This window comes from Zalophus californianus, chromosome 15, assembly GCF_009762305.2.
Source record: "Zalophus californianus isolate mZalCal1 chromosome 15, mZalCal1.pri.v2, whole genome shotgun sequence".
Lineage (NCBI taxonomy): Eukaryota > Metazoa > Chordata > Mammalia > Carnivora > Otariidae > Zalophus > Zalophus californianus.
In genome coordinates this window covers 88,528,911-88,552,770 of record NC_045609.1, presented here as the reverse complement: position 1 = coordinate 88,552,770, position 23,860 = coordinate 88,528,911, and the positions used below count along the sequence as shown (strand labels likewise).

The 23,860-nt window shown below is 59.5% G+C and overlaps 1 protein-coding gene across 4 annotated transcripts in view; it reads right to left on the bottom strand.

The window, feature by feature from the left end:
* KNDC1 (kinase non-catalytic C-lobe domain containing 1) overlaps window positions 1-23,860 on the bottom strand; it is a 63,419-nt gene that overhangs the window by 4,723 nt on the left and 34,836 nt on the right. For 3 of the 4 annotated variants that reach the window (XM_027596979.2, XM_027596981.2, XM_027596980.2), the window contains exons 12-27: window positions 23,403-23,487; window positions 22,677-22,839; window positions 21,950-22,599; window positions 21,482-21,626; window positions 20,400-20,497; window positions 19,162-19,556; window positions 14,447-14,476; window positions 9,887-9,980; window positions 9,718-9,815; window positions 9,354-9,574; window positions 7,085-7,198; window positions 6,054-6,201; window positions 5,762-5,941; window positions 4,963-5,169; window positions 4,414-4,496; window positions 3,994-4,144 (exon numbers count right to left, since the gene is read on the bottom strand). In XM_027596979.2, coding sequence (XP_027452780.2) covers window positions 3,994-4,144; window positions 4,414-4,496; window positions 4,963-5,169; window positions 5,762-5,941; window positions 6,054-6,201; window positions 7,085-7,198; window positions 9,354-9,574; window positions 9,718-9,815; window positions 9,887-9,980; window positions 14,447-14,476; window positions 19,162-19,556; window positions 20,400-20,497; window positions 21,482-21,626; window positions 21,950-22,599; window positions 22,677-22,839; window positions 23,403-23,487 — 2,862 coding nt within the window. Of the gene's footprint in view, window positions 1-3,993; window positions 4,145-4,413; window positions 4,497-4,962; window positions 5,170-5,761; window positions 5,942-6,053; window positions 6,202-7,084; window positions 7,199-9,353; window positions 9,575-9,717; window positions 9,816-9,886; window positions 9,981-12,266; window positions 12,696-14,446; window positions 14,477-19,161; window positions 19,557-20,399; window positions 20,498-21,481; window positions 21,627-21,949; window positions 22,600-22,676; window positions 22,840-23,402; window positions 23,488-23,860 lie in introns of those variants that run through there. The other variant, XM_027596982.2, reaches the window with a different exon arrangement.

Here is a 23,860-nt window from a genome sequence, read left to right as displayed (position 1 = left end):
ACATACTCAGGGTCCTCGGATTTAAGACAAGCTGGTAGAGAGCCTCTGGGGACCCGTCAGAGTAACCCAGCGCCAGGCACACGGGGCGGTGAGGGCCCCGCCACCTGTGTGGGAAGCAGGTGGTGAGTGGGCTTAGGTCTGGGGGTGGTGGCCGTGATGAGGCAGGACGACAGGCATGACTTGAAAACACAAAACAGAAAGGCAAGTGCCCCATAAGCGTAAAGATGTGAAAAGAAGTCAACCTCACTCTTCAAAAGCAAAGTCACTCCCAAGACAAACCTCTGCTCTAGGAGCAGGACAAACGGGGGAGGCGGCACAGCTTTAGGACCGGAAGGGCACCTGGCTGGGGGAGAGGGAGCCGATGCCTCTGGTGACCATTGGGAAACAAACAGGCAGCTTCTCATTTTCTGCCTGGCGGAGTCTACTGCTCCCCAGTTTTCAGAGCCTGACGGGTGGGGATGGGGTGGGTCTGGTTCCACGGGTCAGCAGATTTGACGGGAACACCCCACAGGGTTCTCATTCCTGACGGGGCACACCCTTTCAGGGCTGCCTCACCCTATGAACTGTCACCCGGGCCGGGGGCCACCCTTCAGGTGGAGACAGTGCCTGTGGGTCCCAACCACGTGCCTCTGCACTGGGCTTGACCTTGTCTGCGCAGATTCCGATGCTCTCAAGGGTCACACAGATGGAAGCTCATTCACCCTGGTGGCCTCCCATTGTCCAGCTGCGTGCCTCTTAGAGGATCTTGAAAAACATTTGCTCGCTTATACTTTTTAAGTCGACATCCCAATTTTTTCTTCATATATTTAAACAGATGCAAAATATGTACTTTCCAGCACTTTCAGATAAAACTGTTCCATCATGTTTTTGTTTTTTTTTTTTAAATGTTTGTGGTAAAAAACGCGTAATGTAAAATCTACTCTTGAACCATTTTTAATATAGCTCAGTAGTGTTAACTACACTCTCCTGCTTGTGTCACAGCTTAGAACTCTGTTTTGTGAAACTGAAACTGCAAGCATCAAACCCCTGCTCCCCACCCCTCGCCCCCCAGCCTCTGGCGCCCAGCCTTCTACTTTCTGGCCGTGTGATTTCAACCGCTCCAGGGACCTCCTAGAGTGGAATCAAGCAGTATTTGTCTTTCTGTGACTGGCTTATTTCCCTGAGCGTAATGTCCTTTAGGTTCATCCACGTTATGGCCTGTATCAGGACTTCATTCCTTTTTAAGGCTGAATGAGATTCCACAGTACAGACAAACCCCATTTGGTTTATCCATTTATCTGTGGATGGACATTTGGGTTGCTTCTTTCTTCTAGCTGCTCTATCACTTGAAAGACTATCTGATTAAACTGAAATCCAGTTTTGCCTTCAAATCCACCATTATTCATCTAAAAAAAAAGTCAGCAAGCTTTTCTTTAAGGTGACAAGCTTCACACCGTTTCTTTTTCTTCTTCACCTGTTTTTCCATTCTGTGCCCCCAAGGGTGTCATCTCCATGGACTGCACGGTTACCACCAAGGACATTTAATGACTGCCCATTGTATTCTCTGGCTCAAAATTTGAATTTTAGCCATTTTCTTGACAACAGCGTACAAAAATGAAAGTCTCCTGGATTGTTCTGACATTACAGTAAGTAACACACAATGTGTGAAACAACATATCAGAATGTGACAAACACCTTCGTCCAAGGTCCACGTGCAGTTTCATTAGAAACCCGGCTCCCACTCTTTCTCCCGTTGGTTCCTACATGTGGGTGTGTTGCTCATTTGAATAATTCTGTCCTTTGCTTACAGGGATGCGGGAGCCCTTTCACGACAACGGAAGGAGTTCTGCCCCGGTGACACCATGAGTCCTTCCAAGCTGGGTGCCAACAACTGGGTGTGCATCTGTTGATCTGTTCCACTGTGCTGACCACGCAGGCCTGTAAATGTGTCATGCCTCTCTGTGTTGACCTGCTGGGCAGGGAACATGCAGACTCAGGACACAGAGCCCATCTTCTCTCTGGGGCTGGGAAGGGGCCTGCCCTCTCTCTTTTTGGGGGCTCCGATGTAGGAATACTCCTGGGAAGCTGAGGTCCATGAAGTGACTGTTGACTGTCCTTGGTCAATTCTCATTGGAAGTCCTTGTGAAGCCCAACCACACAAGCCCCTGTTTGAAGACCCTGATTTAGGGAAGCCACATCTCGATGTCACTCATGATATCTGTAATGTTGTGGATTAGAACAAAGTGGGTAAAGCCCAGGGTCCCTGTTCCCACATCCTGGCAGAAATGAGGATGGGTCAGTCTGTTGGCTAACAAATCCCTAAAGCTTGAAAATTCTCCCCCAAGGGGGAAAAAGTAGAAAACTCTGCATATATTAATGGGCCTTGGGTTGCCCTGTGGGTTTGGGGTGAGCGGAAACATGGGGGAACATTAGAAAGACAAATTGCAGAGGCTGTTAATGCAGGAATAGACTTATCTTCACTTTGCTGTCTGATGAGGAGGTGGTGGCCTCTGCGGCCTCTGGGGCAGCTGGGGCAGAACAATGGTGCCCTCCCACCCCTGAGCGCCCCCTGTGATGCTCTGCCCAGGGGCAGCAGCAGAGGGGATCACGCTTGAGGAGACCTGTTATTTGGGCCAGAGTTTGCTTTAAGGGAGCTGCCGCCTGTGGAGTGGTGGGTGTCTCCCCACGGGAAGGGGCTGTGTTACACAGGAGGAGCCCTCGTGGTCCCAACCGTCATTCCTCTGTGTGCCGGTGTGGCCTCTTCATGTGGGCAGGACTCCAGTGATGCTCCCTCCCACTGCTTGCCTCAGGTAGCAAGAAACTGGAGGCCTTGGCCATAGGGTGTTGACTGGGTGGAGGTGCAGGTGCACTAGGGACTGGGGGGCTCTGTCCTCCCTCAACCCTCCTGAGTGGGTGGGAACCTGGAAGGAGGCGCTGGCTTTGAGGCGGGTGACTGTCCTTGGCCTGCCCAGCACCCTGCCTGAAGCAGGTGAGTGAGTTCAGGCTGAGATACCCACAGTCCAGGCCAAGAGAGGCCCGAGAACAGCAAGAGCTTGACCTTGACTGGACCGCTGACCTGTGTTTCATTTATTCCACAGACCGGCTGAGAACACACACTGTACTCCTGCAGGGGATGTGACAGTGACGGGGAATGTGACTAAGTTGGTTCCCACTCTCAGAGAGTTCAGGTTAGTGGGACACTTGGGAGTCACAATTCCCAGCCCCGGGACCTGGCTCAGGCAGGAGTGTGGAGGGAGCCCCCTAGGGGTGCACTCTGAACCCTGAGTGTGAGCGTGAGAGTGTGTGAGGGGCTGCGTGTGAGCAGGATGGTGTGAGTGTGGGAGAGAGAGGGCATGTGTGTGACAGGGAGTGTGTGTCAGGGAATCTGTGAGAAAATCTATGTGGGTAACAGGGACTATTTAGGAGAGTTTCTGTGTGTCAGAGAGATAATGTATGTAAAAGCGATAGTGTGTGTGAGTGAGAGGGAGGGTGTGAGTGTAAGAGGGAGCACGTGTGTGAGTGTGAGGGGGTATGTGTGTGAGAGGGTGTGTGTCAGGAGGGTATGGGTGTGAGTGTGAGGAAGTGTGTGAGTGTGAGGGGGTATTGTGAGAGGGAGTGAGTGTGAGGGGGTATGGGTGTGAAGGGGTGTATTTGTGTAAGGGGTGCATGTATCAGAGTGTATGCACACGTGTGACTCTGTGTGCACACACGTATGTGTGAAAGTTCCATGGAGGAGAGGCTTGTCATGGTGATCAGAGCCAGTGTGCATTTGCAATAAAGTGAAGAGCCACGTCAGGCTGGGGGTGTGACAGGCGGCACACACTGGAGAGCTGGATGGTGTCTGACGTCACCACCAACAAAAGCTGTGACACTACTTTTATGCTTTGCCTTGGGTTGAGTCTGGATTCCCTGCACTTGGGAGAACATTCGACTGGGGTTCCACAGAAGGCACCACGTGTCCATGCGGCTCTACCCCAAACCCTTCTCTGAGATGGGAGCTGCCGAGGCACCAACCTTGGAGGTGTGGCTGGTCACAATTTCAGCTGCCACCCAGGTGCTGACGTCATCTGCACTTCTCAAAAGCTGTAATAGGTACTTGTCCTGCACGTAATTGGGCAGAAATAAGCTGCAGGTTTTGGCTGACAGAGACTCGGAGGAGCTGGCTCTGGAAGAGACACAGGTGCACATCACAGCGAGGACGTGTGGAGGTGGCCCGGCCCAGCCCTGGGGTTGCAGGGGGCTCTCCAGATCCACGTGGGGCTGGCAGGATGGGCTCTGTGGAGAGTGGAGGGCCTGGCTCCGAGGCTGTTCATGACACCAGCGTCTCCCTTTGGCCACCAGTGTCCATGAGGCACTCAGGTGAAGCCCCCAAGACCCTGCCACCAGCCATCTGTCCCAGGACTCTGGGATGACACCCGACAGGTGAACACTCACTTGGGGATGGCCACACTTTTGTCCATGACGCCCAGGGCCCGTGAGTTTAAGAAGTGGACGGGATGGCACTTTTGAAATAATTCCTGTCAGAGACAAGGACACAGATGTTCAGCCCTTTCCCAGGGGCCTTGTGGACAAGGCAGCATCTCTAGGGGATTCTCTACCTGCCCGGCCGTGATGACAGCAGGTAGGATGACTGGAGTCACCATCACTACTGTCGCCTGCCAAGCGACGCAGGGCCCAGGATGGTGGGGAAAGGGACACCTGGGGGCGGGGCTCGGGTGGGAGCGGGGGCGCCAGGAGGGAGGAGGCCGGCAGGGCGCCCTCTAGCGCTTGCGAGCTGGGAGTGTCCGGGACGGGGGTGCAAGTTGGCCGCGGGAGTGGCCGGTGTGCCGCCAGAGCCATGCTCCAGCGCTGTCCCCACCCGCCCCCTGCCTGTGCATCCGGCCCCATTCATGGCCCTCCACGTGTCCCTCCAGCACACATCAGAGCACCAGAGCGTCCCTCCCCGTGACGCCCCTGCAGGTGAGCTGTGTGCAGGCCCATCACCTGTTGCAGAAGTGTTAGCTGGCTGAAGAGCTGGTGGGTGCTGTACTCGGTCAGGAAGTAGGGGCCCTTCTCGTTGGCCTTGGCATAGGGGCCGTAGAAGTCCTCGAAGAAGCAGGGCTTGGGCAGGGCAGACGCAATGGTGTACTGGCGCTCCTTGTGGTGTGGCAGTGCCAGCCCGTTGCCCCGGGACAGCCTCCACGGGAAGCTCTGTGGGGCAAGGTCAGGCTGTGCTAAAGGGGCCGTCAGCACAGCTGGTCCTTTCCAGGTGGGCAGCCTGGCGGGGGTGGGGCAGGGGGAAGACCAGGCTGGCTCTGGGCCTGGGACTCTTCAGGCTGGCTCAGCTAGAGCCACAGAGCAAATCCCTCCTGCCTGTGGCCGTGTTGGCTCAAGGACACCGTCCTGGTCATTTCAGCAGGTCCCCCATGGACAGAGCCACTGAAGTTTGGGGCCGTCCCCATATAGTACAGACAGGTCCCTTCAGACCTGGCCCCCATCCCAGGCCATTTCCTGATGATGGTGTCTCCCACCCAGACCTCTGGCCTGAGGGTCAGGAATGTTAGGTCATCTGAGGAGCTGGCCTGGGCTCCCCGGCTGTCCTGTCCTTGAGCAGGGTGAGGGGCAGGAGGTGCCAGCCTTACAGGGCTGGTACCTACGACTGGCAACGTGGGGAGCATGTGGGTACATGCAGGCGGTGTGCCTGTACGTGTGTTCGCGCGTGTGCACGCACTCTCTGTGTTCTCTGGGCTCAGGGCGCTGCACTGCCCGCCCCCGGAGGCCCTCCCCTGGGGAAGGCCCCCACCTTCCGGGAGACGCCGTCTTCTGAGAGCCTCTTACAGAGGGCACTGAGGGGTCTGCCGTCCTCCTCGGCTCCCTTGGGGTCCTCCAGGTCTGTGCCACGTGAGGTGCCCTCGGCCCGCCGGTCAGTGCCCACCTCCAGGAGGCCCAGCAGGTGCTCCGCGGAGCCGTCCAGGGGCAGGATCTGGGCAGAAGCACAAGGCAGTCGCTTGCCACCCAGACGAGGGTGGTGGCTCTCACCCCAAGTGCTGCCCGCGGAGGAGGAGGGGCTGCTCAGGCGCTCCGCCTGTGCTCACCTTGGAAGAGATGAAGTCCTCAAGCCTGCCCAGGAGCCCGGTGTTCCGGGTGAAGTCCACAGCATAGCAATCTTCCAGCCAGGCCTGCAGGAGGCAGAAGCTTCGCTTGTAGATCTTGGTGAAGGTCGAGGTGGGGTCCTGGTGGGCCCTGCAGGCAGAGAGGAGGAGACCTAAGCCGTGCAGGGTCCCCTGCTGGCTCTGTGAGACCTGCCGCCCAACGCCACACTCGGGCAGACGGCTGCCTGTGGGCACACTGCCAAGCAAGGGGGCGTGAGTGGGGTCTGAGCGTGGCTCTGTCTTTGAGAACGATTTCAGCCCTACCCTCCTGTCTCAGGGGATGGGAGAGACAGCCAGGAGGTGCCCAGCGGGGCCCCGGGCTCAGTGACCAGGACAGGAGCCTGCTGCCTCTCCTCCACCCTTGCCCGGCGCCCAGTCCTGGAGCACCTGTCACCCCCTGCAGCCAGGCCCCGAGATGCCAGGGGTCTGGGAGGCAGCGTGCAGGCGCTGCAGAGGAGGTGGAGTGGGAGCCTGGCTCCACAGGTGGAGGTCTCTCCTGTGATTCCCTGCCCCCAGGGAGGGAGTGCACAGGGAATCTGGCGGTGCTGCCAGGCCAGCTCAGAGAACAGGCCAGAGCACGTCCATCTAGCTTCTCCACTGACCCCAACCCTCGGCTGCCCATGTGTCGCAGAGGAAGGCTGAGGGCTGGCAAGACCCTCATCCCCTTCGGCCGCCCTCCTCCAGCTGACGGGCTTGGCACTCACCCGTCTCCTACCTGCCCCCGCCCCCACCTCCCCTCCCCCATTAGCATCAGCGGCCTCTCTCTGGCCTCTCTCCCCTCCTGCCACAGCTGGCTCCCTTCTCTGGGGCCCCGTGTCCCCTATCCTTGCTCTTCCTTCTCCCACCAGGCTCTGCCCTCATCTTTGTCAGGGTCACCAGGGACCCCCTCGCCCTTCATAGTCATTAACAAGGTGCCATGGGGTCCACCCTGTGGCTGTGTCACCCCTTGTGGGGTCCTGGGTCTGTGGCCGTACCTGGACAGGGTGCTGTTGATGCGGTCCAGGAGGAAGTGCAGGAAGTCCTGGGGCGTGCAGAAGTACCGGAAGGTGTAGAGGAACTGCTGTACGTAGCCCTCCAGGAAGGCGTCACTGGAGCCGAGAGGAAGTGGTCAGACCACAGGGACGGCTGCAGCGCGTCCTCCAGCCCTGCTGGCCCAGGGCCAGGCCCCCGGCTCGCAGGTTCTCCCCACACCCGAGCAGCCAGTCCTGGCAGCCCTGGCAGGCCTCTCCTCCCACCAGACCTTACCTGTGCTGCAGGTAAGTGGGGGAGGCCCGGCTCCCCGCAGCCTTCCTTAGCAGTTCTGGGGTAAATGTGTGAAACAGAGAGCGTGTGATGTGCATGAGCGTGAACGCGTGTGTGTTCTCTGTGTGTGAGCGTGCGCATGTGTGCCCTTGCCAGGAGGGTGGCGGACAAGAAACCACTTGGAGTAAAAGGTGCATGTGGAGGGTGGGTAACATCAGGGACCCCCGACCGTACCCGGTGGGAGGATCTTCTTTGCCACTGACATTTAAGGCACCCTCACTCTCTGCTTCTAGAACCTATTCAGAAAACTCCTATGCATAGGCAGCAACTCCAGCCCCCAAATTGGAACTCACTGCATTAGAAATGAGAGTGGCAATTTGTGCCCCAAAGTTCTCAGTTTCTTCATGGCAAAACCAGGTAGTTGAGGGAAGGAGGGTCCTTACGCTTCACCGAGCATCCCCCACCCTCAGGGATGCCCCAGGGAGCCCCAGGTCGGGCGGCACCATGCAGGTCAGTGACTGAGTCTCGGAAACAAGAAAGGTGCGTGGGTCCTGGCAAGGCTGCCTCCCCAGCCACTGGAAGGTGCTTCAGAGTGCAGACATGATGTCTGAAGAATGAGGGAGGTCAGCCACCCAGTCACCCTGGGGCTTCTGTGGGCTGGGGATGCTGTGGCCGGGGTCAGGCCCAGCCTGTGAAGATAAACCACATGAGTGAAGGCTCTCCCCTTGTTGGAGGTGCTGTGTACAAACACACAGCACACAATGCAAGAGCCCTCAACACACACACACCCCATGCACATATGCACACACCCCCCACGCACACACACACCCCATGCACACACACACCCCACCCACACACATGCACACACAAGTCTCCTGTAATCACACAGCCAACCCTCGGTGTGTGTGGTATACCCATCTTGCAAAGGGTATACCTGGGCCCCCGGCCAGTGGAAGGCTCCCAGCACAGCCAGGTGCAGTCCACCTCAGGAGTTCAGGCTACAGGGGCAGAGGCTGCTGTCCTGGGAGGCCTGGAAGGCCCCTGCTCTCAGGGACTTCCCTTGTTCCCCGACAGCCCCCAGTGTTCCCTGCTGACACCTGACCATCAGTTCTGGGGTCACCACAGCCTCCAGCTTAAAGAAGGCCTCAGGGGCTCCCAAGTGTGTCATGGGTCTCCCAAAGCCAAGACTGGGTGAGGCCTCCCACTACTGCCTGGGAAGGTAGTGTGTTCCCGACCCTGAACTGCTGGGCCCCGTGCCTGGGAATGGGCCAGGCCATTGGGTCAAGGGAACCTGCCAGGAGGTCCTGTGCCTGCATACCAGGTGAACACTAGAGGTCCATCCACACAGGACATGTGACCGTGCCGATGGACAGGGTGGGGGTCTCCTGAGGGTGCCTGTGACCCTGGGTGTGAGGGGACTGGCCCTCCCTGCTGCAGGGTGAGCATGCACACCTTGCACATCAGTTAGGGTATCCGATGAAACAACGTTGTGCTCATGCCCAGAGACAGTGGCTGCAGAAGTAATTCAATGAGTGTGCTGAGACCAACCTCCCTGGCGGTCCCTGGGGAGCTAGACGATTAATTGTGGGGTGTTTTCACCTGGCAAAGTGGCTGGGATCCAGGTATGTTTCTGAGGCTCCTGTGTGTGTTTAATTTTAGAAGAACCCTGGGTTGTTAATTGTGCATGGCCACATTCCCCAGCTCTCCTCCCGGCACCTGTCCGGGCGCACCTGAGATTCCAGGTGCAGGTCCAGCCAAGAGCTTGGCAAAGGAGACAAATGGCAGCTGACATAGGCCACTTAAAGTTCTGATGAAAACATTTTTAAATTAAAAGAAGTATAAACCCATCTCAGATGAGGGAAGGCAGAGACTTTTCTCACCCTGCTCACCTCCTGGGGGCCTGTTTCTTTTTTTCTGTCTCCCTTTTGCTTTCAAAAGGCATGAAGGGGTCCAGGGAATCCCACAGGCCCACCTCCCCACTTGGGGCATGGGAGCCCGCACCTGGAGTAGAGGTATGCCATGAGCCCCAGAGGCGTGCCGGCCTGCAGGACGCGGGCCTTCCTCTGCTTGCCGCCACGCGGGTGCTTGCTGACGTTGTAGAAGATGAGGGACGAGGACTCATCCAGGGGGCTGAAATCCAGTGTGTCGCAGTGGGCCGCGGAGATGTTCACGATCACGGGCAGGGCGCAGGGCTCCAGGCCCCACCGCTCTGCGTACATGACCTGTGTGTGCAGGGAAGCAAGCTGCCTCTGTCTGGTTGGCCTGCTGCCACCAGGTGCTGGCAGGACGCGGGCACTGGGTCACGCTGCTACTGACAGGGCGGGGGCGGGGGGTCAAGGGGAGTTAGGGATTCGGGCCGACTTGCCTGCAGGTACTTCTTGACCAGTCCCAGGAACTGCACTTTGCACTTCATTTCTTCCAGCTGCCCTCTCAGTTTGGACAACATGGTCTTCACCTCGGAGCCTGGGGGCGGGCAGAGTTGGCACAAAGCGGGCCCCAGCCCCCCGGAGCGCCTCTGCCCGGCCCCGAGCTACCTTTACTGCGCTTCTCCTTCTGCAGGAGCTTCTGGTAGAACTTCAGCGTCTTCCGGTAGTTCCTCTTCTCGATCAGGAGCTGCTGCTCTAGCTCCTGCCACGAAACAGCCCATGAGCCCTGCAAGCGCCCGCCCCCGCGCGCACCGCGCTTTTCCGCGTGGTCGCAGAAGGTGGCCTTCCCGCAGGGCCCGCACGGAACCACAGTGCGGGACACGTCCCACGCGGGGACACCAGGGTTCTCACGGGACCTCACAGGGACGCCGTCGTCATCCAGCCACAGAAACAGTCTGTGTGTGCCACGGGGACGTGAATTCCGACGAGGGGACTAGGAAATGTCGCCGAAGTGGGGTTTGGAGGCTAGCGGGACATCTCGGCAGCGCCACTCTCGGTGAAGGGCAGACCCAGCAGGGACCCGGCAGGTGGACACACTACCGGGGATTGACTAGGAAGGTTTCCTCCGGCCCCCGCAACAGCCCAGCCAATGAGAGACGCTCAGGGCCCAGCCAGAGAGATGCTCCGGGCCCAGCCAATGCAGCCCCCAGTTTACTCCAATGGACTTTTAGTTTACAACAGGCGCCCCAACTACCCCTATAAAAGAGCCTCCTCTTTATTCCCAGGTCTCGCCTGTGGTTTTTGCCCCAGTTTGCTTTTGTATGTTGCAATTCTCCGCTTTCCTGAATAAACTGTTTTTCTGGTAAAGTAACTGTTTTATTATGAAGGTCAACAGAACTGGGGGCAAAGATAGTATCTCAGTAAATTGGTATTTGCAAAGTAGATCCCATTGAGCCACTTAAAACAATGAGGGCAGAAAACCGTTGAGGCAGCTAGTGGCCTGTCCCGGCTTCTTGACCGTCCCCCAGCCCAGGAAAGCCAGGGCCCCGCACGAGAAGGGGGTTGGGGTTCAGGGGCCGCGGCTTGGGCCCCGCCCTGGCCCACCGAGGAGCTGCCCTTCTGGAGAGGTGTCCAGGACCGCTTCTGCCTGGTTGGGGGGACGGGGGGCTGGCCCGCGCCTCTGGCCTCCCTGGCCCCCTCTGGCCCCCCTCCCAGCCGAAGGCCCTAGCTGCCCCTCGAGGCCCCTGCAGGACCCCCACGCGACCGCCGGGGGCGCCGCGTCCCCGCACCTGGGCCCCCGAGGGTGGGGATCCCACGTGAGGCCCGCTACCCGGCTGCCCGGCTGCCTGTCTGCCTGGCTTGCGTGGCCGCCCCCCGCCGAGGGATCCCCGCGCGGAGTCCCTGCCCCAGACTCAGGCTGGCTAGCCCCCGTTCCCACCGGGGCCCCTTGGCGGTGCTGCGCGGGGACAGCGGCCAGGACGCGTGGCCCCTGCTGCTCGCGGGCAGTCCAGAGAGCCACGGTGCCAGCGGGGCTTCCTCGGCGTCACGGTCTGCGAGGGTGCCCAGCAGCAGGGGCCCCAGCTCCCTCCTGGAGAATGTGCATCTCCCAGGAGGGTCCACAAGCTTGCTTGGGGCGGGGGGAAGTTCCCCCAGCTCTGTCCTCCAGTGAGGTGGGTCTGGGCTCTTCTCTCACCCAGAGGGACCAGGAAACCCTCGAGGCTGGAGGGCAGGCTCAGGGCAGCCAGTGTTAGAAATGCCAGAACCCGGACATGGCTCCTCCCTCGACGGAAGGAGCAGACAGATGCAGCCTGGCTTACTGCTCCCAACCCTGCAGGGTCCAGGGCTCAGGAGGGCTGTGAGTCTGGAGCGGTGAGGGCGCTGGAAGCCTGCTGGGTCCCTGGGAGGGGGCCTGGAGCTCCCGCGGGTCTTCAGCTGGGGCTGTGAGGTTGCCTGTCCCTGGGGGAGGAGGGTAGGTGTGGGGTGGGCACAGTGAGGGACCTGGCTAGGGCCAGGGGCCAGAGGAAGAGGCAGAAGCCCGGGGACCTCTCAGACTCCCAGGGAAATGACTTCCTGGTAGCAGGGCTCAAGGTGGCCCCAGGGCCCTGAAATGGCCACGCTGATAGGAGCCTTAATCTGAAAGCCAAACACACTCCAGTCTTCATTTGGGCACTTCTAATCAGCTCAAACCCAAACAAGCTTTCCCCTGATCTCCTCTAACTACAACAAGGGACTTTGCTTTGTTGGTAGAGCACTTATTTCTGTACAATTTTGTGAAATTAAAAATGCAGGTGGTGTTTTTATTTAAATATTGGAATCTCTTCTATCTGATGGTTTTACTGAAAAGGTGGTTCATGTGGCTGTCTTCTTCCTCATGCCTCTGTTTTATTTTATTTATTTTTTTAAAGATTTTATTTACTTATTTGAGAGAGAATGAGAGAGAGGGAGAGCATGAGAGGGGGGAGGGTCAGAGGGAGAAGCAGACTCCCCGCTGAGCAGGGAGCCTGATGCGGGACTCGATCCCGGGACCCCAGGATCATGACCTGAGCCGAAGGCAGTCGCTTAACCAACTGAGCCACCCAGGCGCCCCTCATGCCTCTATTTTAACAGCGGGGTAGCAGATGGTCACGCCAGGTGGTAGGAACCTCAGGCCTGGGGCAGCTGTGGAGCAGGGGCTGTGCCAGTTTTGAGGGACGTGGTGCAGACTGAACACAGAACCACCTTCCTCTCCCACGTCTCTGTTGTTGAATCAGGTCCCCCAAGGCCTCCAGGTCCTTCTCCAGCTGGGTCACGTGCAAGCTGCTGAGGGTGGGGGTGTCACACGCTGGGACGGCAGGCAGTCTCTCTCCGTGGAAACAGGCGTGGAGAATGCTGATTTTGAGCACAGCGAGATCCCCACGTGAGGCAGACGTCTGGGGAGGAAGCCTGCTGAGCACAGCTCGTGTTGCCCCAAAGCTGCTGAGACATCTTTTGGCTGGGACTGTGTGTGAGGAGAGTGAGGATCTGACGTTGCACACCCTGGCTCCAAATCTGCCTTCCCGGCTTGTCGGCCCGAGGACCCAGTCGCTGGTCGTCAGGGTGGGGGACAGAATGAGCGCCCAGGGTGTGTGGGGCAGAACTGTGTGTGCAGGACCTACACGCGCCTCCGACATGGGAGCCACTGGCCGTGTGTGGCGGCTGTAGTATTAAAAGGACATGAAAATGTCAATTCCTCTGTCTTGTAGGCCACACCTCGAGTGCTCAACCACACATGGCTGGTGGCTACCCGGGGGTGGCACGGATCTGGAGTGTGTCATCACTGAGGACAGTCCTGTGGGAGGGCACAAACCCTGACCCCGGCACACATAGGTGGCCCCGCAGAGCTGTGCTCACAGGTGGGCTCATCTCCGCCCTCTGGTTCGAGCAAGGCTGAGGGTCTCTCCAGTCCCATCCACGCATGCTTCTCTGTGACCCTCCCTCCCTCCCTTCCTTTTTTTCTTTAGATTTTATTTATTTATTTGAGAGAGAGAGCACCGAGAGAGGGAGAAGCCGACTCCCCACTGAGCGGAGAGCTGGACACGGGGCTCCATCCCAGGACCCTGAGATCATGACCTGAGCCAAAGGCAGCCGCTTAACCGATGGAGCCACCAGGCGCCCCTAATCCTGGCTCTCTGAAGACGCCATGACCCTGGCTGACGTCCCCCAAAGCCTGAAGAGGGGAAGGACGGCCCCGAGCCCTGTGTTCCAGGGCTCTCCTTTTGTGCAGCTCAGGACCGCCATGGAGAGGGCACTCTCTGAGGCCACCCTGCACAAGGCTCTGTCCAGCCCCGTCGCCCCCTCGCACACTGTCCAGATGCTGATCCAGACCCCTCCCCCCAGAGAGGGCCCGTGGGACACACCTGCTTCCTGCCGGAAAGGAGGGCGCACACAGACTCCAGGACTGTTTCGACTGATTTTAAAACTAAATCTATGTGAACTAAACTCCACACAAGATGGGATAATGGAGAAGACACACACGAGCGGGGCTTCACAACGACCATACTTGGCAGAAGCACAGCAAACCCGACCACAGCTGACTCGGACTGGCGAGGTCTAAATAAAATACTTAGGATCATTTGCGTTGAGGTGCTTCCCCCGGCCTAACCCAACGAAGGACTTCCCCCATAGAATTAGGAGAGAAGTAAATGTGAATGATCTGAGGCACAACCACACATGGCCCTCCCCGTCGACACGGGCCTGAAAGCTGGCCAGCGCTGGGGTCAAAGAGGACCCCAGTCGGAAGGAAGCGGGAAAGCCAGCACTTACAGACAAAGAGAGAAAGGAGGGGGGAACCAAAATCCGCACCACTCACCTAAATACTGAAAGCAAAGCCTGTTTTAACAGCCGGTGAAGGGCAACCAAACCCCTCGGGGCAGCTTCACAGCCCGGGCGCCTGGGGTGCGGCACGAGGAGACGCGGGCACCCAGCCCACACTCACGGCGGGTGCGCAGGGCAAGTGGGCACGCGCTCGGTGACCAATGGAGGGAACCCGGTGCCCCCCAGCCGCTCTGCCCACCCCAGCGCCTGGGCCTGCCTCACACCCGCTCGGTTTGGGTAGTGAGTGTGAAAGTGTGACCAATAGTTGTTTTACAGCTTTCGAGTTTGCCCGAAATGGACGCAGCGGGTTCTCAAAGAGAAACGCGAAACTACGGCGCCCCCGTCCAGCCGCACCCCCCCCCTCCCCCCATGCAGGCGAGGGCGCAGGAAACTCACCTGTCTGCATTCCGGTTCCAGGAGGGACGTCTTCCCCAGGTGAGCAGGAACAAAAGGGAAACAGGGTCACTCCGGGTCACTCCACAGCGTCCCTCAAACCGCCTGCCTCCTCCCGACTGTGCCCCCCGCAGAGTGACTGCAGAGTGACTGTGGGACCGAGCCTGTTTCAGAGATGGGAGGCCCCGGGCACCCCGTCCCAACCGCAGGGTCATGGTCCACGCCAGGGCAGCCACTGGCCGCCGGCACTCTTCTGGTCTGAGCTGGCCTCTGCGCCCACTTTCAAGAACAATCTGAGTCTGGTGCAGGGGTGACCCGGGCGCACCAGTGGGAGCATCTTTCCGCAAGGGGCCGCCACCCTGAGGAGAGCACAGGACTGAGGAAAGGGCCCGTCAGCCTACAGCAGGCTCTCACACACACGAGAGCCACCCTCTGCTGGACACAAGGGGCTGGCAACAGGGCAGGCTGTCCATCCTAAGGATGTGACTACAGTCGGCAGGCGCGACCTGTGAGGTCAGGGGGTGACCTATGACACTGGAGGACACACCTGGACTCTTACCAGCCCCCCTTCCCCACAACTCTCGGATTAAGCTGTTGGGGAAGTCGGTGTGGACACAGTGAGCTCTGCCTCTGAAAGGGCCACGTCCTCTGTTACTGGGGCGTGGGCGCCCCCAGCCTCCCTGTTCCCAGGTCAGCGGGGCTCCTGTCTCCTGGTCCAGCTGGCGGTTAGAGTAACAGGATGCTGGTGGGGCGGTGCGCACGGATTGAGGGCAAAGGAAGCTCCGAGGGGATGCTGCCTCCGTCTCTTCTCTGTTCACGTGGATTCAACTAGAATGACATCTGTAAGCATTGGTTCAAGTTCCCAAGGCCAAGGGTCATCCTCTCCTTCGTTTTGTTTTCAACTATTTTTCTAAAAGATTTATTTATTTATTTGAGAGAGAGAACATGCGCGCACAGTGGGGAGAAGCAGAGGGAGAGAGAGTCCCAAGCAGATTCCCTGCTGAGCGCGGAGCCCGACGTGGGGCTCGGTCTCACGACCCTGAGATCACCACCTGAGCTGAAACCGAGAGTCGGACGCTTAACTGACGGCACCACCAGGTGCCCTGCTCTCAACTAGTTTTTAAATTTTTATTTTGAAAAAATTTTTGTGACAAAATAGACATAAAATTTACCATTCTAACCATTTCTCATCGTGCTGTTCGGTGGCATGAAGCACACTCAGCCCGTTGTGCAGCCATCCCCACCCTCCACGTCCATCTTACAGGAGGGAAGCTCTGTCCCGATCAGCCCCCATCCCCTGCGCCCGTGTGGTCTCTGTGAACGCGCTGACTCCAGGGACCTCATGGAGGTGGGGTACACAGTCCTGGTCTTTCGGTGTCTGGCTTTCACTCAGCGTCAGGCCCTCGGGGCTCCTCTGTGACGTGGCAGGGGCCAGCCTGTCCCACCGTGTGCATACTCTCCATCTCCACCCATCCATCCGTTGATGGGCACTTGGGCTGCTGTGAACCAGCTCTCGGACGACCTCCTCCCAGCTCTTCGGGGTGGACACCCAGAGGTGGACTTGCTGACTTACATGGTAAATCTAGGCTTAATTTTTGGAGGAAACTCCAGAGTGGCTGCGCCATTTTACATTTCCACCAGCCATGCACGAGGGTTCCAGTTTCTCCACATCCTCCCAACATGATATTTTCTTTCTTCTTTTTAAAATTTTGGTAAGAGACATCCTACCATGTGTGAGGTGGTGTCTCACTGTGGGTTCGATTTGCTTTTCCCTAATGACCAGTGATGTTGAGCATCTATTCATGAGCTTTTGGCTATTTGTGTATCTTCTTTGGAGAGACATCTGTGTAAGTCCATCATTCCTTGTTCAGCTGGCTTTTTGGGTTGTTGCTGTTGTGTTCCCTATACATTCTGGAGATTAAACCTTTCTCAGATATATGATTTGCAAATGTTTTCTGCCATTCTGTGGCTTGCCTTTCCCCTCTGTTGACGGCGTCCTTTGATGCACAAAAGGTCTGCATTTTGATTGAGTACAATTTTTCTTTTCTTTTCTTTTTTTTAAGGAACTTATTTATTTATTTGACAGAGAGACACAGCGAGAGAGGGAACACAAGCAGGGGGAGCGGGAGAGGGAGAAGCAGGCTTCCCGCGGAGCAGGGAGCCCGATGTGGGGCTCGATCCCAGGACCCTGAGATCATGACCTGAACCAAAGGCAGACGCTTAACGACTGAGCCACCCAGGTGCCCCGAGTACAGTTTTTCTATTTTTACTTTTGTTGCCTGTGCTTTTGGTGTTATATCCAAGAAATCACTTCCACGTCCAGGGTTATGAAGCTTCTCCCATTTTCTTCTATGAGTTTTATAATTTTAGCTCTAACGTTTAGGTCTCTGATATTTCAGTTAATTTCTGGAAGTGGCATGCGGTACAGGACCAACTTTATCTTTTCACAGGGGGACACCCTGTTTTCCCAGCAGACTGTCCTTGGCCCACTGGCCGGTCAGACGGTTTCTCAAAAATCATCTCACTATGGGCTTATTTCCAGGCTCTCCTATCCGCCCTACTGTTCTGTACATCTGTCCTCATGCCAGGACCACACTGTTGACAATGGCAGCTCTGTAGCAGGTTTTGAAATCAGAAGTGTGAGTTGCCCACTTCTGTTCTTCTTTTTCATGATTGTTTGGCTAGTTGAGGTCCCTTGAGGGTCTGTATGAATTTTAGGATGAGTTTTTCTACTTAGTCGAAAACCGTCATTGGGTCATTGCTCTTTTCAGCTCCAGGATCTGTACGAGTGTGGACGTGCGGATGTTTCACACTCTGAATTAGAACACTGTTCTGTGTTATTTCTTTTGCTTCTCAAACTGCTCTGGCTGCTGGGGGCCCTTCAGCCGGCTCCTCTGAACGTCGACATGCCCCCATCATGGGTTCTTAATCATTTCCTCACTTTCTGGTCCAAGATGGCCCCAGCTCGTTGTCACCGGTTTTGCCCCAGTCCCGGGGTCCGTGATTTCTCCCAGGAGCCCTGGTCCCTCTGACTGGAGGGTGGCCCTGGAACCAGGACCCTGGCACGGGCCGTCTCTGCTTCCAGGCCCTCAGCCCACACAACTAGGAAACGCGCGGTGCATTTCAGGGAAGCATTTTAGTTCCTCACTGCCCCCTCAGAAACCGCGTCATGGCACTCACTGTCCACGGGCCCTTCTCAGTGACGAACGTCAGGATCCTCAGGACCCTCCAACACCAGGACAGCCCAGGGTGTGGAGGACCTGTTCCACTCCTGCTTACGAGGCCCGTGCGTGTGGTGGGCTGTCATGAGCTGCGGCCCCATCGCTGGTCCCACGATGGGGAGTGTGATGTGGCTTTCTGCCTCTTTTAGGCTATTCACTTTCCACTGCTGGGAGAGGCCATCACAGGTAGAAAGCTGCTGGGGCGAGAACATCTAGCAGCTCCGAGTAAGCTTCATGGTGTGCAAATACACGTTACAGAAAAGGAAGTGGGGGCGAGGTCCGCAGGTCCCCTGCCCCCCCCGGAAGGAAGGAGCTGGTCAGGGGCTGGGAGCCCCGGACTCTGATGCAGTGGCACGGAGCTGCCCTGTGGTCTGAGCTCTGTGCTCCCTGCCCTGACAGCCTACATGGGGGCTCCCCTCCATGCCAGGGCCCCACCGGAGGTCCCTGCCAGGCCCCGTAGTTTGGTGCCCATGATGGCACATGCAGGGGATCACAGCATGAAGCCAGGAGGGGCAGGGTGGGTCCCCAGGGCATGGCCCCCATCCTCACATGTGCAGGCCGGGGCAAGGCCCTGCTCTTTTTCCAGCTTGGGACTGAGCAGGGACGCCAAGTTCAGGCAGTGGCAGGAAGTGAACAAGGGGGGGGCCCTGGGGGAAGGTTCGGACGGTGCTGTCAGGGCTGGGGAGATGCTGCAGTCCTGTGGCTTCTGCTTGGAGGCCAGAGGAAGTGTCATGCCGGGCAGGTAGACTCATCAGGAGAAGTGCTTAAGCACTGATGGAGTCTTTCCCGACTTGACTTGTCCTGGAGGGTCAGGCCTTGTGCGCCGAGGCCCAAGTGGGGGCTCCTGGTCACAGGGGAAGGCTGCAGCCCAGGTCAGAGCCGCTGGGTATGGGGGGCAGGGGCTCAATGGCAGGGGCAGCGACCATGGGTCCAGAGCTCTGTGGGGTGCCCTCACCCAGGGGCTGCCTGGCCTGGCCACCCTCAAGTTTGTGGGCTCCTTTCACCCTGCTGAACAGGAAGAAGCGTAGGCTGCCCTAGCTGGAGGGACGCTGACCACCAGAGAAGCCCAGGCCAGATGGCCCCGGGGTCCGGCCAGAACGCACCGCCGCGGGCAAGGCACGAGGAACAGGAGGCTGCCTGGGAGGAGGGGGCTCCACCTGCCTGCCCAGCCCCGAGACACGGCCTGAGGCCAACAGTCACCTGGCGCCCATGTGCCCAGCTAACAGAGAGAAAGGCCATGTCCTTCCCGAAATGTGGAGGACACACGCAGATGAGCACAGTACTCCCATGGAGGGTGCCCAGACGGGCGCGGGGGTCACTGGTGGTGGGTGGGGGCCCAGACGTGGGACGCAGGGAGGGGCTCTGGACGCACCCCCCCACTGCCTGAGTGACTGGGAGCTCCTGTTGCGATGTGGGACTTGCCGCCCAGGGCGCCTCTGCGGCCATGGCACCCTCTTCCCCGACACGGCCAGCAGCGGGCAGCGGCCCAGGACTCACCGGGCTCTGGGCGTCCGTGTCTGTGGCCCTGCCGGCTCTCTGCCTCACCAGCTCCTTCACGTAGCTGGAGACGTCGGCACCGAAGCAGTCTGCCTCGTAGAAGGCGCTGCACCAGCCGGGACTGCAGCTCTGGAGCTCGGCCGGGCCCGAGTGCACAGCCGGGGCCCCCTTCTTGGGCCTGGCCAGCTGGGCCACCGCCTCGGGCCCCGGGCCCCCTCCCTGCTGCCCGTGCTCTCCGGCCTCCTGCTGCTGTTCCCGCTCGCCTCTGACCGACTTCTGAGGCCGGAATCCCACCTCAAAGTTACCCCGTGAGAGTTCGTCCGCGTCCACATCGGACAGCGCCGGGGACGGGCAGGGGGCTCGGCTGACCCGCGCGGTGGTCAGTTTCTCCTTCCCTGCACAGAGGAGGAGGATTTTGCTCGGAACTCTAGTTCGTGTGGCAGAGTCCATCACTAATTGTTTAGGGAGAGGCTGCTCGTGCTGAGTTGGGGACGCGAGGCCCCTCGAGACGGCCGGGTGCCCCCTGCTTCTCTAGGGGCCCAACAGAGCTCAGGGCGGTGGTCCTGCGTCCCAGGAGGGTCCCTCAGGTCCCCTCCCAAACACAGGCTGTCCCGTGGGGCCTGAGTCCAGGGAGGAGACCCCAGGGCTTGTGACCTGCTTGTGCAGAGAGGAGCACAAACAAGGCTGGACCGAGGGGCAGAGGGGCTCACTGGGCACGGTCACTTTGCTCCTAAACTTCCTGGGGCGTGCACGTGGTGGAAAGGGTGGGAGGAGGGTGCCTGTCCACCTGCTCCAATGGCCATTATGTGTGATCATAGTCATGCAGCCTGATTCCTAAAGCCATGTCCCATTCAGACGGAATTCTGTGAAACTACAGAGACCAGTTATTTTGGAGCCTGCACTAACATTCCAGGAAAATACGGCTCAGAGTCCTTAAATGGCGCATGTTTCTAGGAAGGATGCAAAGAGTCCCCTATCACCAAGCTGCTGGCCAGTGATTCCAGGAAGCGGAAGCGCCCTCCCAGCCCCCCGCCCACTGGGCTCCTCCTCGCCGCCCGCCTGCTGGCCTGGGAGAACCCTGTTCACAGCGCAGAGCCCCCAGGGGAGCACAAACCCTACTCTGGGGTCTCTGAGGGGACACTGGGGGGCCCCAGGGGCAGACGGGAGCCTCTCTTGTAAGAGGGTCAACACGGGCCCCGCCGTGGAGAGTCCTTGTGCCCAGAGTCCACGTCTCTTACCTGCTCCGTGCAGTGATGGCCTTTTGCTGGACAGTGAGCAGCCACTTGGAGTGCTGGCCGTGCCGCCCTTGGGCTGTGGCCCAGCCTCCTCTGAAGCACTGTTGTCAGAAGGAAGGACATTGCAGGTGCCCCCCGGCCCCCCCCACCTCTACTGCCTTCCAACAGGAAACTTCCAGCGGATGAGCAGAAGCCCCACTGAGGCTGCGGTGGGGACCTCCAGTGACCCCGCCCCGGCACTCCGGACCCACACCACTTGACAGAGGCCCCATCCAAGCTTCCCAAGGACAACCTGACCACAGGCCACCGGCTGGTACAGAACACCGTCCTTCCACAGTAATTAAGGGGCCCAAATCATTGGCACAGGGCTTCCTGGGCCTTCATTTCTGGAGGTCCCTGGATGGCCCTTCTCCATGCGACAAGAACACGGGGGTGCGGGAGGGGTGGGGTGCTCGTCTTGGTGCTCTCTTGACTTGTCTGCACAGGAGGGGAGCACAGCAAGGTGCCCCCATAGCTCCCACGGCAACTGCTAAGTGACCCCCTGTCCTACTCGCCGGTGTGGCCACTGGAGGCAGACACAGGGCTGTGGGTGTGCCTGGTGTCAAGACATCGGGGTCCAGGCACAGTCCCGCCCCCGGGAGGGGGAAGCCGCCTGTCCTCCAGCGGCCATCACCCCATGTCGGCTGTTAGGAGGGGAGCTGTCACCCAGCGCCGACCTGGATGACTGAGTGGGGGGCAGATGCTGTTCCCTGTGGGGGCCTCTGCCCCTCTGGGCTCCCGGTCCCTTTGCCTCCTCAAGCTGGTAGCTGAGCGGGGATGTGCCTCCCACGTCCTCTGAGCCCACAGCCCTCTCTTCCTGCCCAAAGGAGCCCAGTGCCCAAAGGGAGAGCTGTGGGTTAGGGTGGGCTTCAGGCCCAGTGAGCGGGACCCAGGTGGGTGGCCAGTGTGGGGAGCTGGACTTCAGGGGACACAGGAGGCTGTGCAGGGAACACAGCCAGGGGCCAGACGGAGCAGAACCGGGGCCATCCGGCCTGGCAGGGGACCCCAGGGTGGGGGAAGCCTGGGGCCTGACAAGGGGGACTCACTTCTCAGAGGGGGACATCCTCCCGTTCACCACTTTGAAAAGACTCTGCAGCAACTTCTCCCCCCAGTAGAGGTCACAGAACTTCTCTGATATGGCCCCACAGAAAGTGGCGTAGGTGAGGTCTTTCAGGGCGTAAATATATTCCCCTGGGTTTGCAAAACGGTAGCGGCCAGTCACTATGTGGGTGAGCATCCCCTCTGGGTTCCCTGCTCTCTACAGCTGGGGATCGGGGTGGGGGGGAAGCCGAGGCAGTGGGACCAGGCCCTGAGACCCTCTTCCTGCCTGGGGCTCTGCTGCTGGCCGACCCCCCGGGGCACGGCCCTGCCCCCCGAGCTCCTCATGCAGATGGATGAGTGGGGGCCCCAGGCCCCCTTCACACTGATCCTCCCCCAGGGCACTGTGTCCCCCCCAGCCTCTCCCTGGTCCTGGGACTTCTCTGGGGAACCCTGTGCCCACCCCCCCGTGATACCCATGATCAGAGCCTCCAGTCCGTTGTCCAAGTAGCCGTCGAAGGCAAACTCCTCCTGGATGAGGCGCATGGCCTCCTGCAGCGACGGGCAGGCTGTCCTCTTCGGGAGGGCTGAGGCGTCCACACCGGGCAGACAGAGCTTGTGGTCTGCTGGCAGGGGCCGCTCGGGATGACTGTCTGGGGCCAGGCCATCCTGTTCTGGGACAGAGGTGCCTTTGGGGCTGTCTGGACTTGCCTTGGCCAGGGAGGGGTCCCACGGGGCTGATGAGGGACCCCGAGGCTTCCGGCCTGTGCCCTCGGTGGCCTTGGTCCTGGGTGGCTTGGCTGGGTGACTCGGGTCGTGGTGGGCTGCACTGGACACTGGGGTTCTAGGTGGGGCTGGTTGGTCTGGCCCTTGCTCCACGGGAGGTGCCTGTGCCTTCAGGAGGGGGGCAGCTGTAGAAGACTCGGGCACTGCTGGTGAAGCCCCCCCAGGGCCAGGGGGTGGGGTGCAGGGGACCCCCTGGGCTGCGTCTCTCGGCACTGACTCCCTGAGCGGTTCTGCAGCTGCTCCCTGTGGTCCAGCAGCAGGTACTGGTTGGTCAGGAATCTTCTGGCTGGTGGTGGCTCCATGGGCCTCGGGAGCCTGCTTCCCATCGCCCTCCCTGTCCCTGAGAGCAGAGAGAGAAGGAGGGAGCACTCGGGGGTGGCTCAGGGACCCTGCCAGCTCTGGGGCGGGGGCACTCACCTGGCGTCACCTGCATCTGCGGCCAGCACGATGGGCTGGAAGTGTGTGGCTGTGGCGGTGAAGGCGGCTGGCAGCACCGTGGCCCCTTCGCAGCAGGGGGGTTGAGAGGGCACAGGCCCCCGCACCGCCACCAGCCTGGTGTCGCCGCCAACCCGAACAAAACCTGGGATAAACTCTGCGTGAGTGCAGGCGGTGTGGGCCGGCCCTGCAGACCCCCGGAGCACCCCCCACCTCTGCCACAAAGCTGTGGTGGCTCCTCCCCGCCCCCCATCGGGTGCTGTGCCCCCCCCACGTGCCTCCAAGGGGACTTCCAGAGCCCTGAGGGGGCCGGAGGCAAGGGTGATGGCGCTGGGAGGGCGGGGCCGGGTGGGGGAGGGTAGGAGCGATGGAGGCCACAGACAGGACCAGGGGGCCGTCTTCCTGCTGCAGGACGGGGTTACCGCCCGGACAGGGCAGGGACCGGTCAGCAGGACGTGCGTGTGGGCATGAGAAGAGAGTGGAGGGATGCTGGGGTCACACCACCTGCCCTGGAGGCTGGTGACACGAGCGTGACTGGGCGGCTGGAACAGGGGAGGAGAGTGAGCAGCAAGGCCTCCAGCGTGTTCCGGACACCTTGCTCTGGGGCCCAGTGGTGCCTGCCTGTGGGTGTCCACTCAGGGCTGGGGGTCAGCAGTGGGAGCGGCTGTGGGGCTGGGGGACAGGAGACGCTGGGCCCTGGCGGCCCACCTGAGCGGGGACTGGGGGCGCTGGGGTTCAGATCAACCACCGAGAGAGCATTCTGGAGGCCGATGGTCTCTTCCTCCCGGTCAACCTGAGGCAGAAGGACACGGACCGCCCCAGTCAAGGTGACACCAGGGTCCCAGAGGTGCAGACTGGACACTGGGCACACTCCCTGACCCTTCAGTGGCACCCCCAGCCCACAGTGACTCACGCAGCTGGGCTCTGGGCATACTGCTTCCCAATTCAACAAGGTTTTGGGAGGTTTCTAGGGCCTTGGAGGGTTATGGCACCATCGGAGACCCTGGGCTTCTCAGAACTCAGACTCCCACAGGTTGCCGGGGGCACTGTGTGTGCGTCTGCCATCCAAGGGCCCCGCCTGGGTCAGTATGCTCAGGAGGCCAGCAGGCACATTTACAAACCATGCTGGCTACCTGGGGGCCACTCTGAGGGATAGGCCCCCGCCC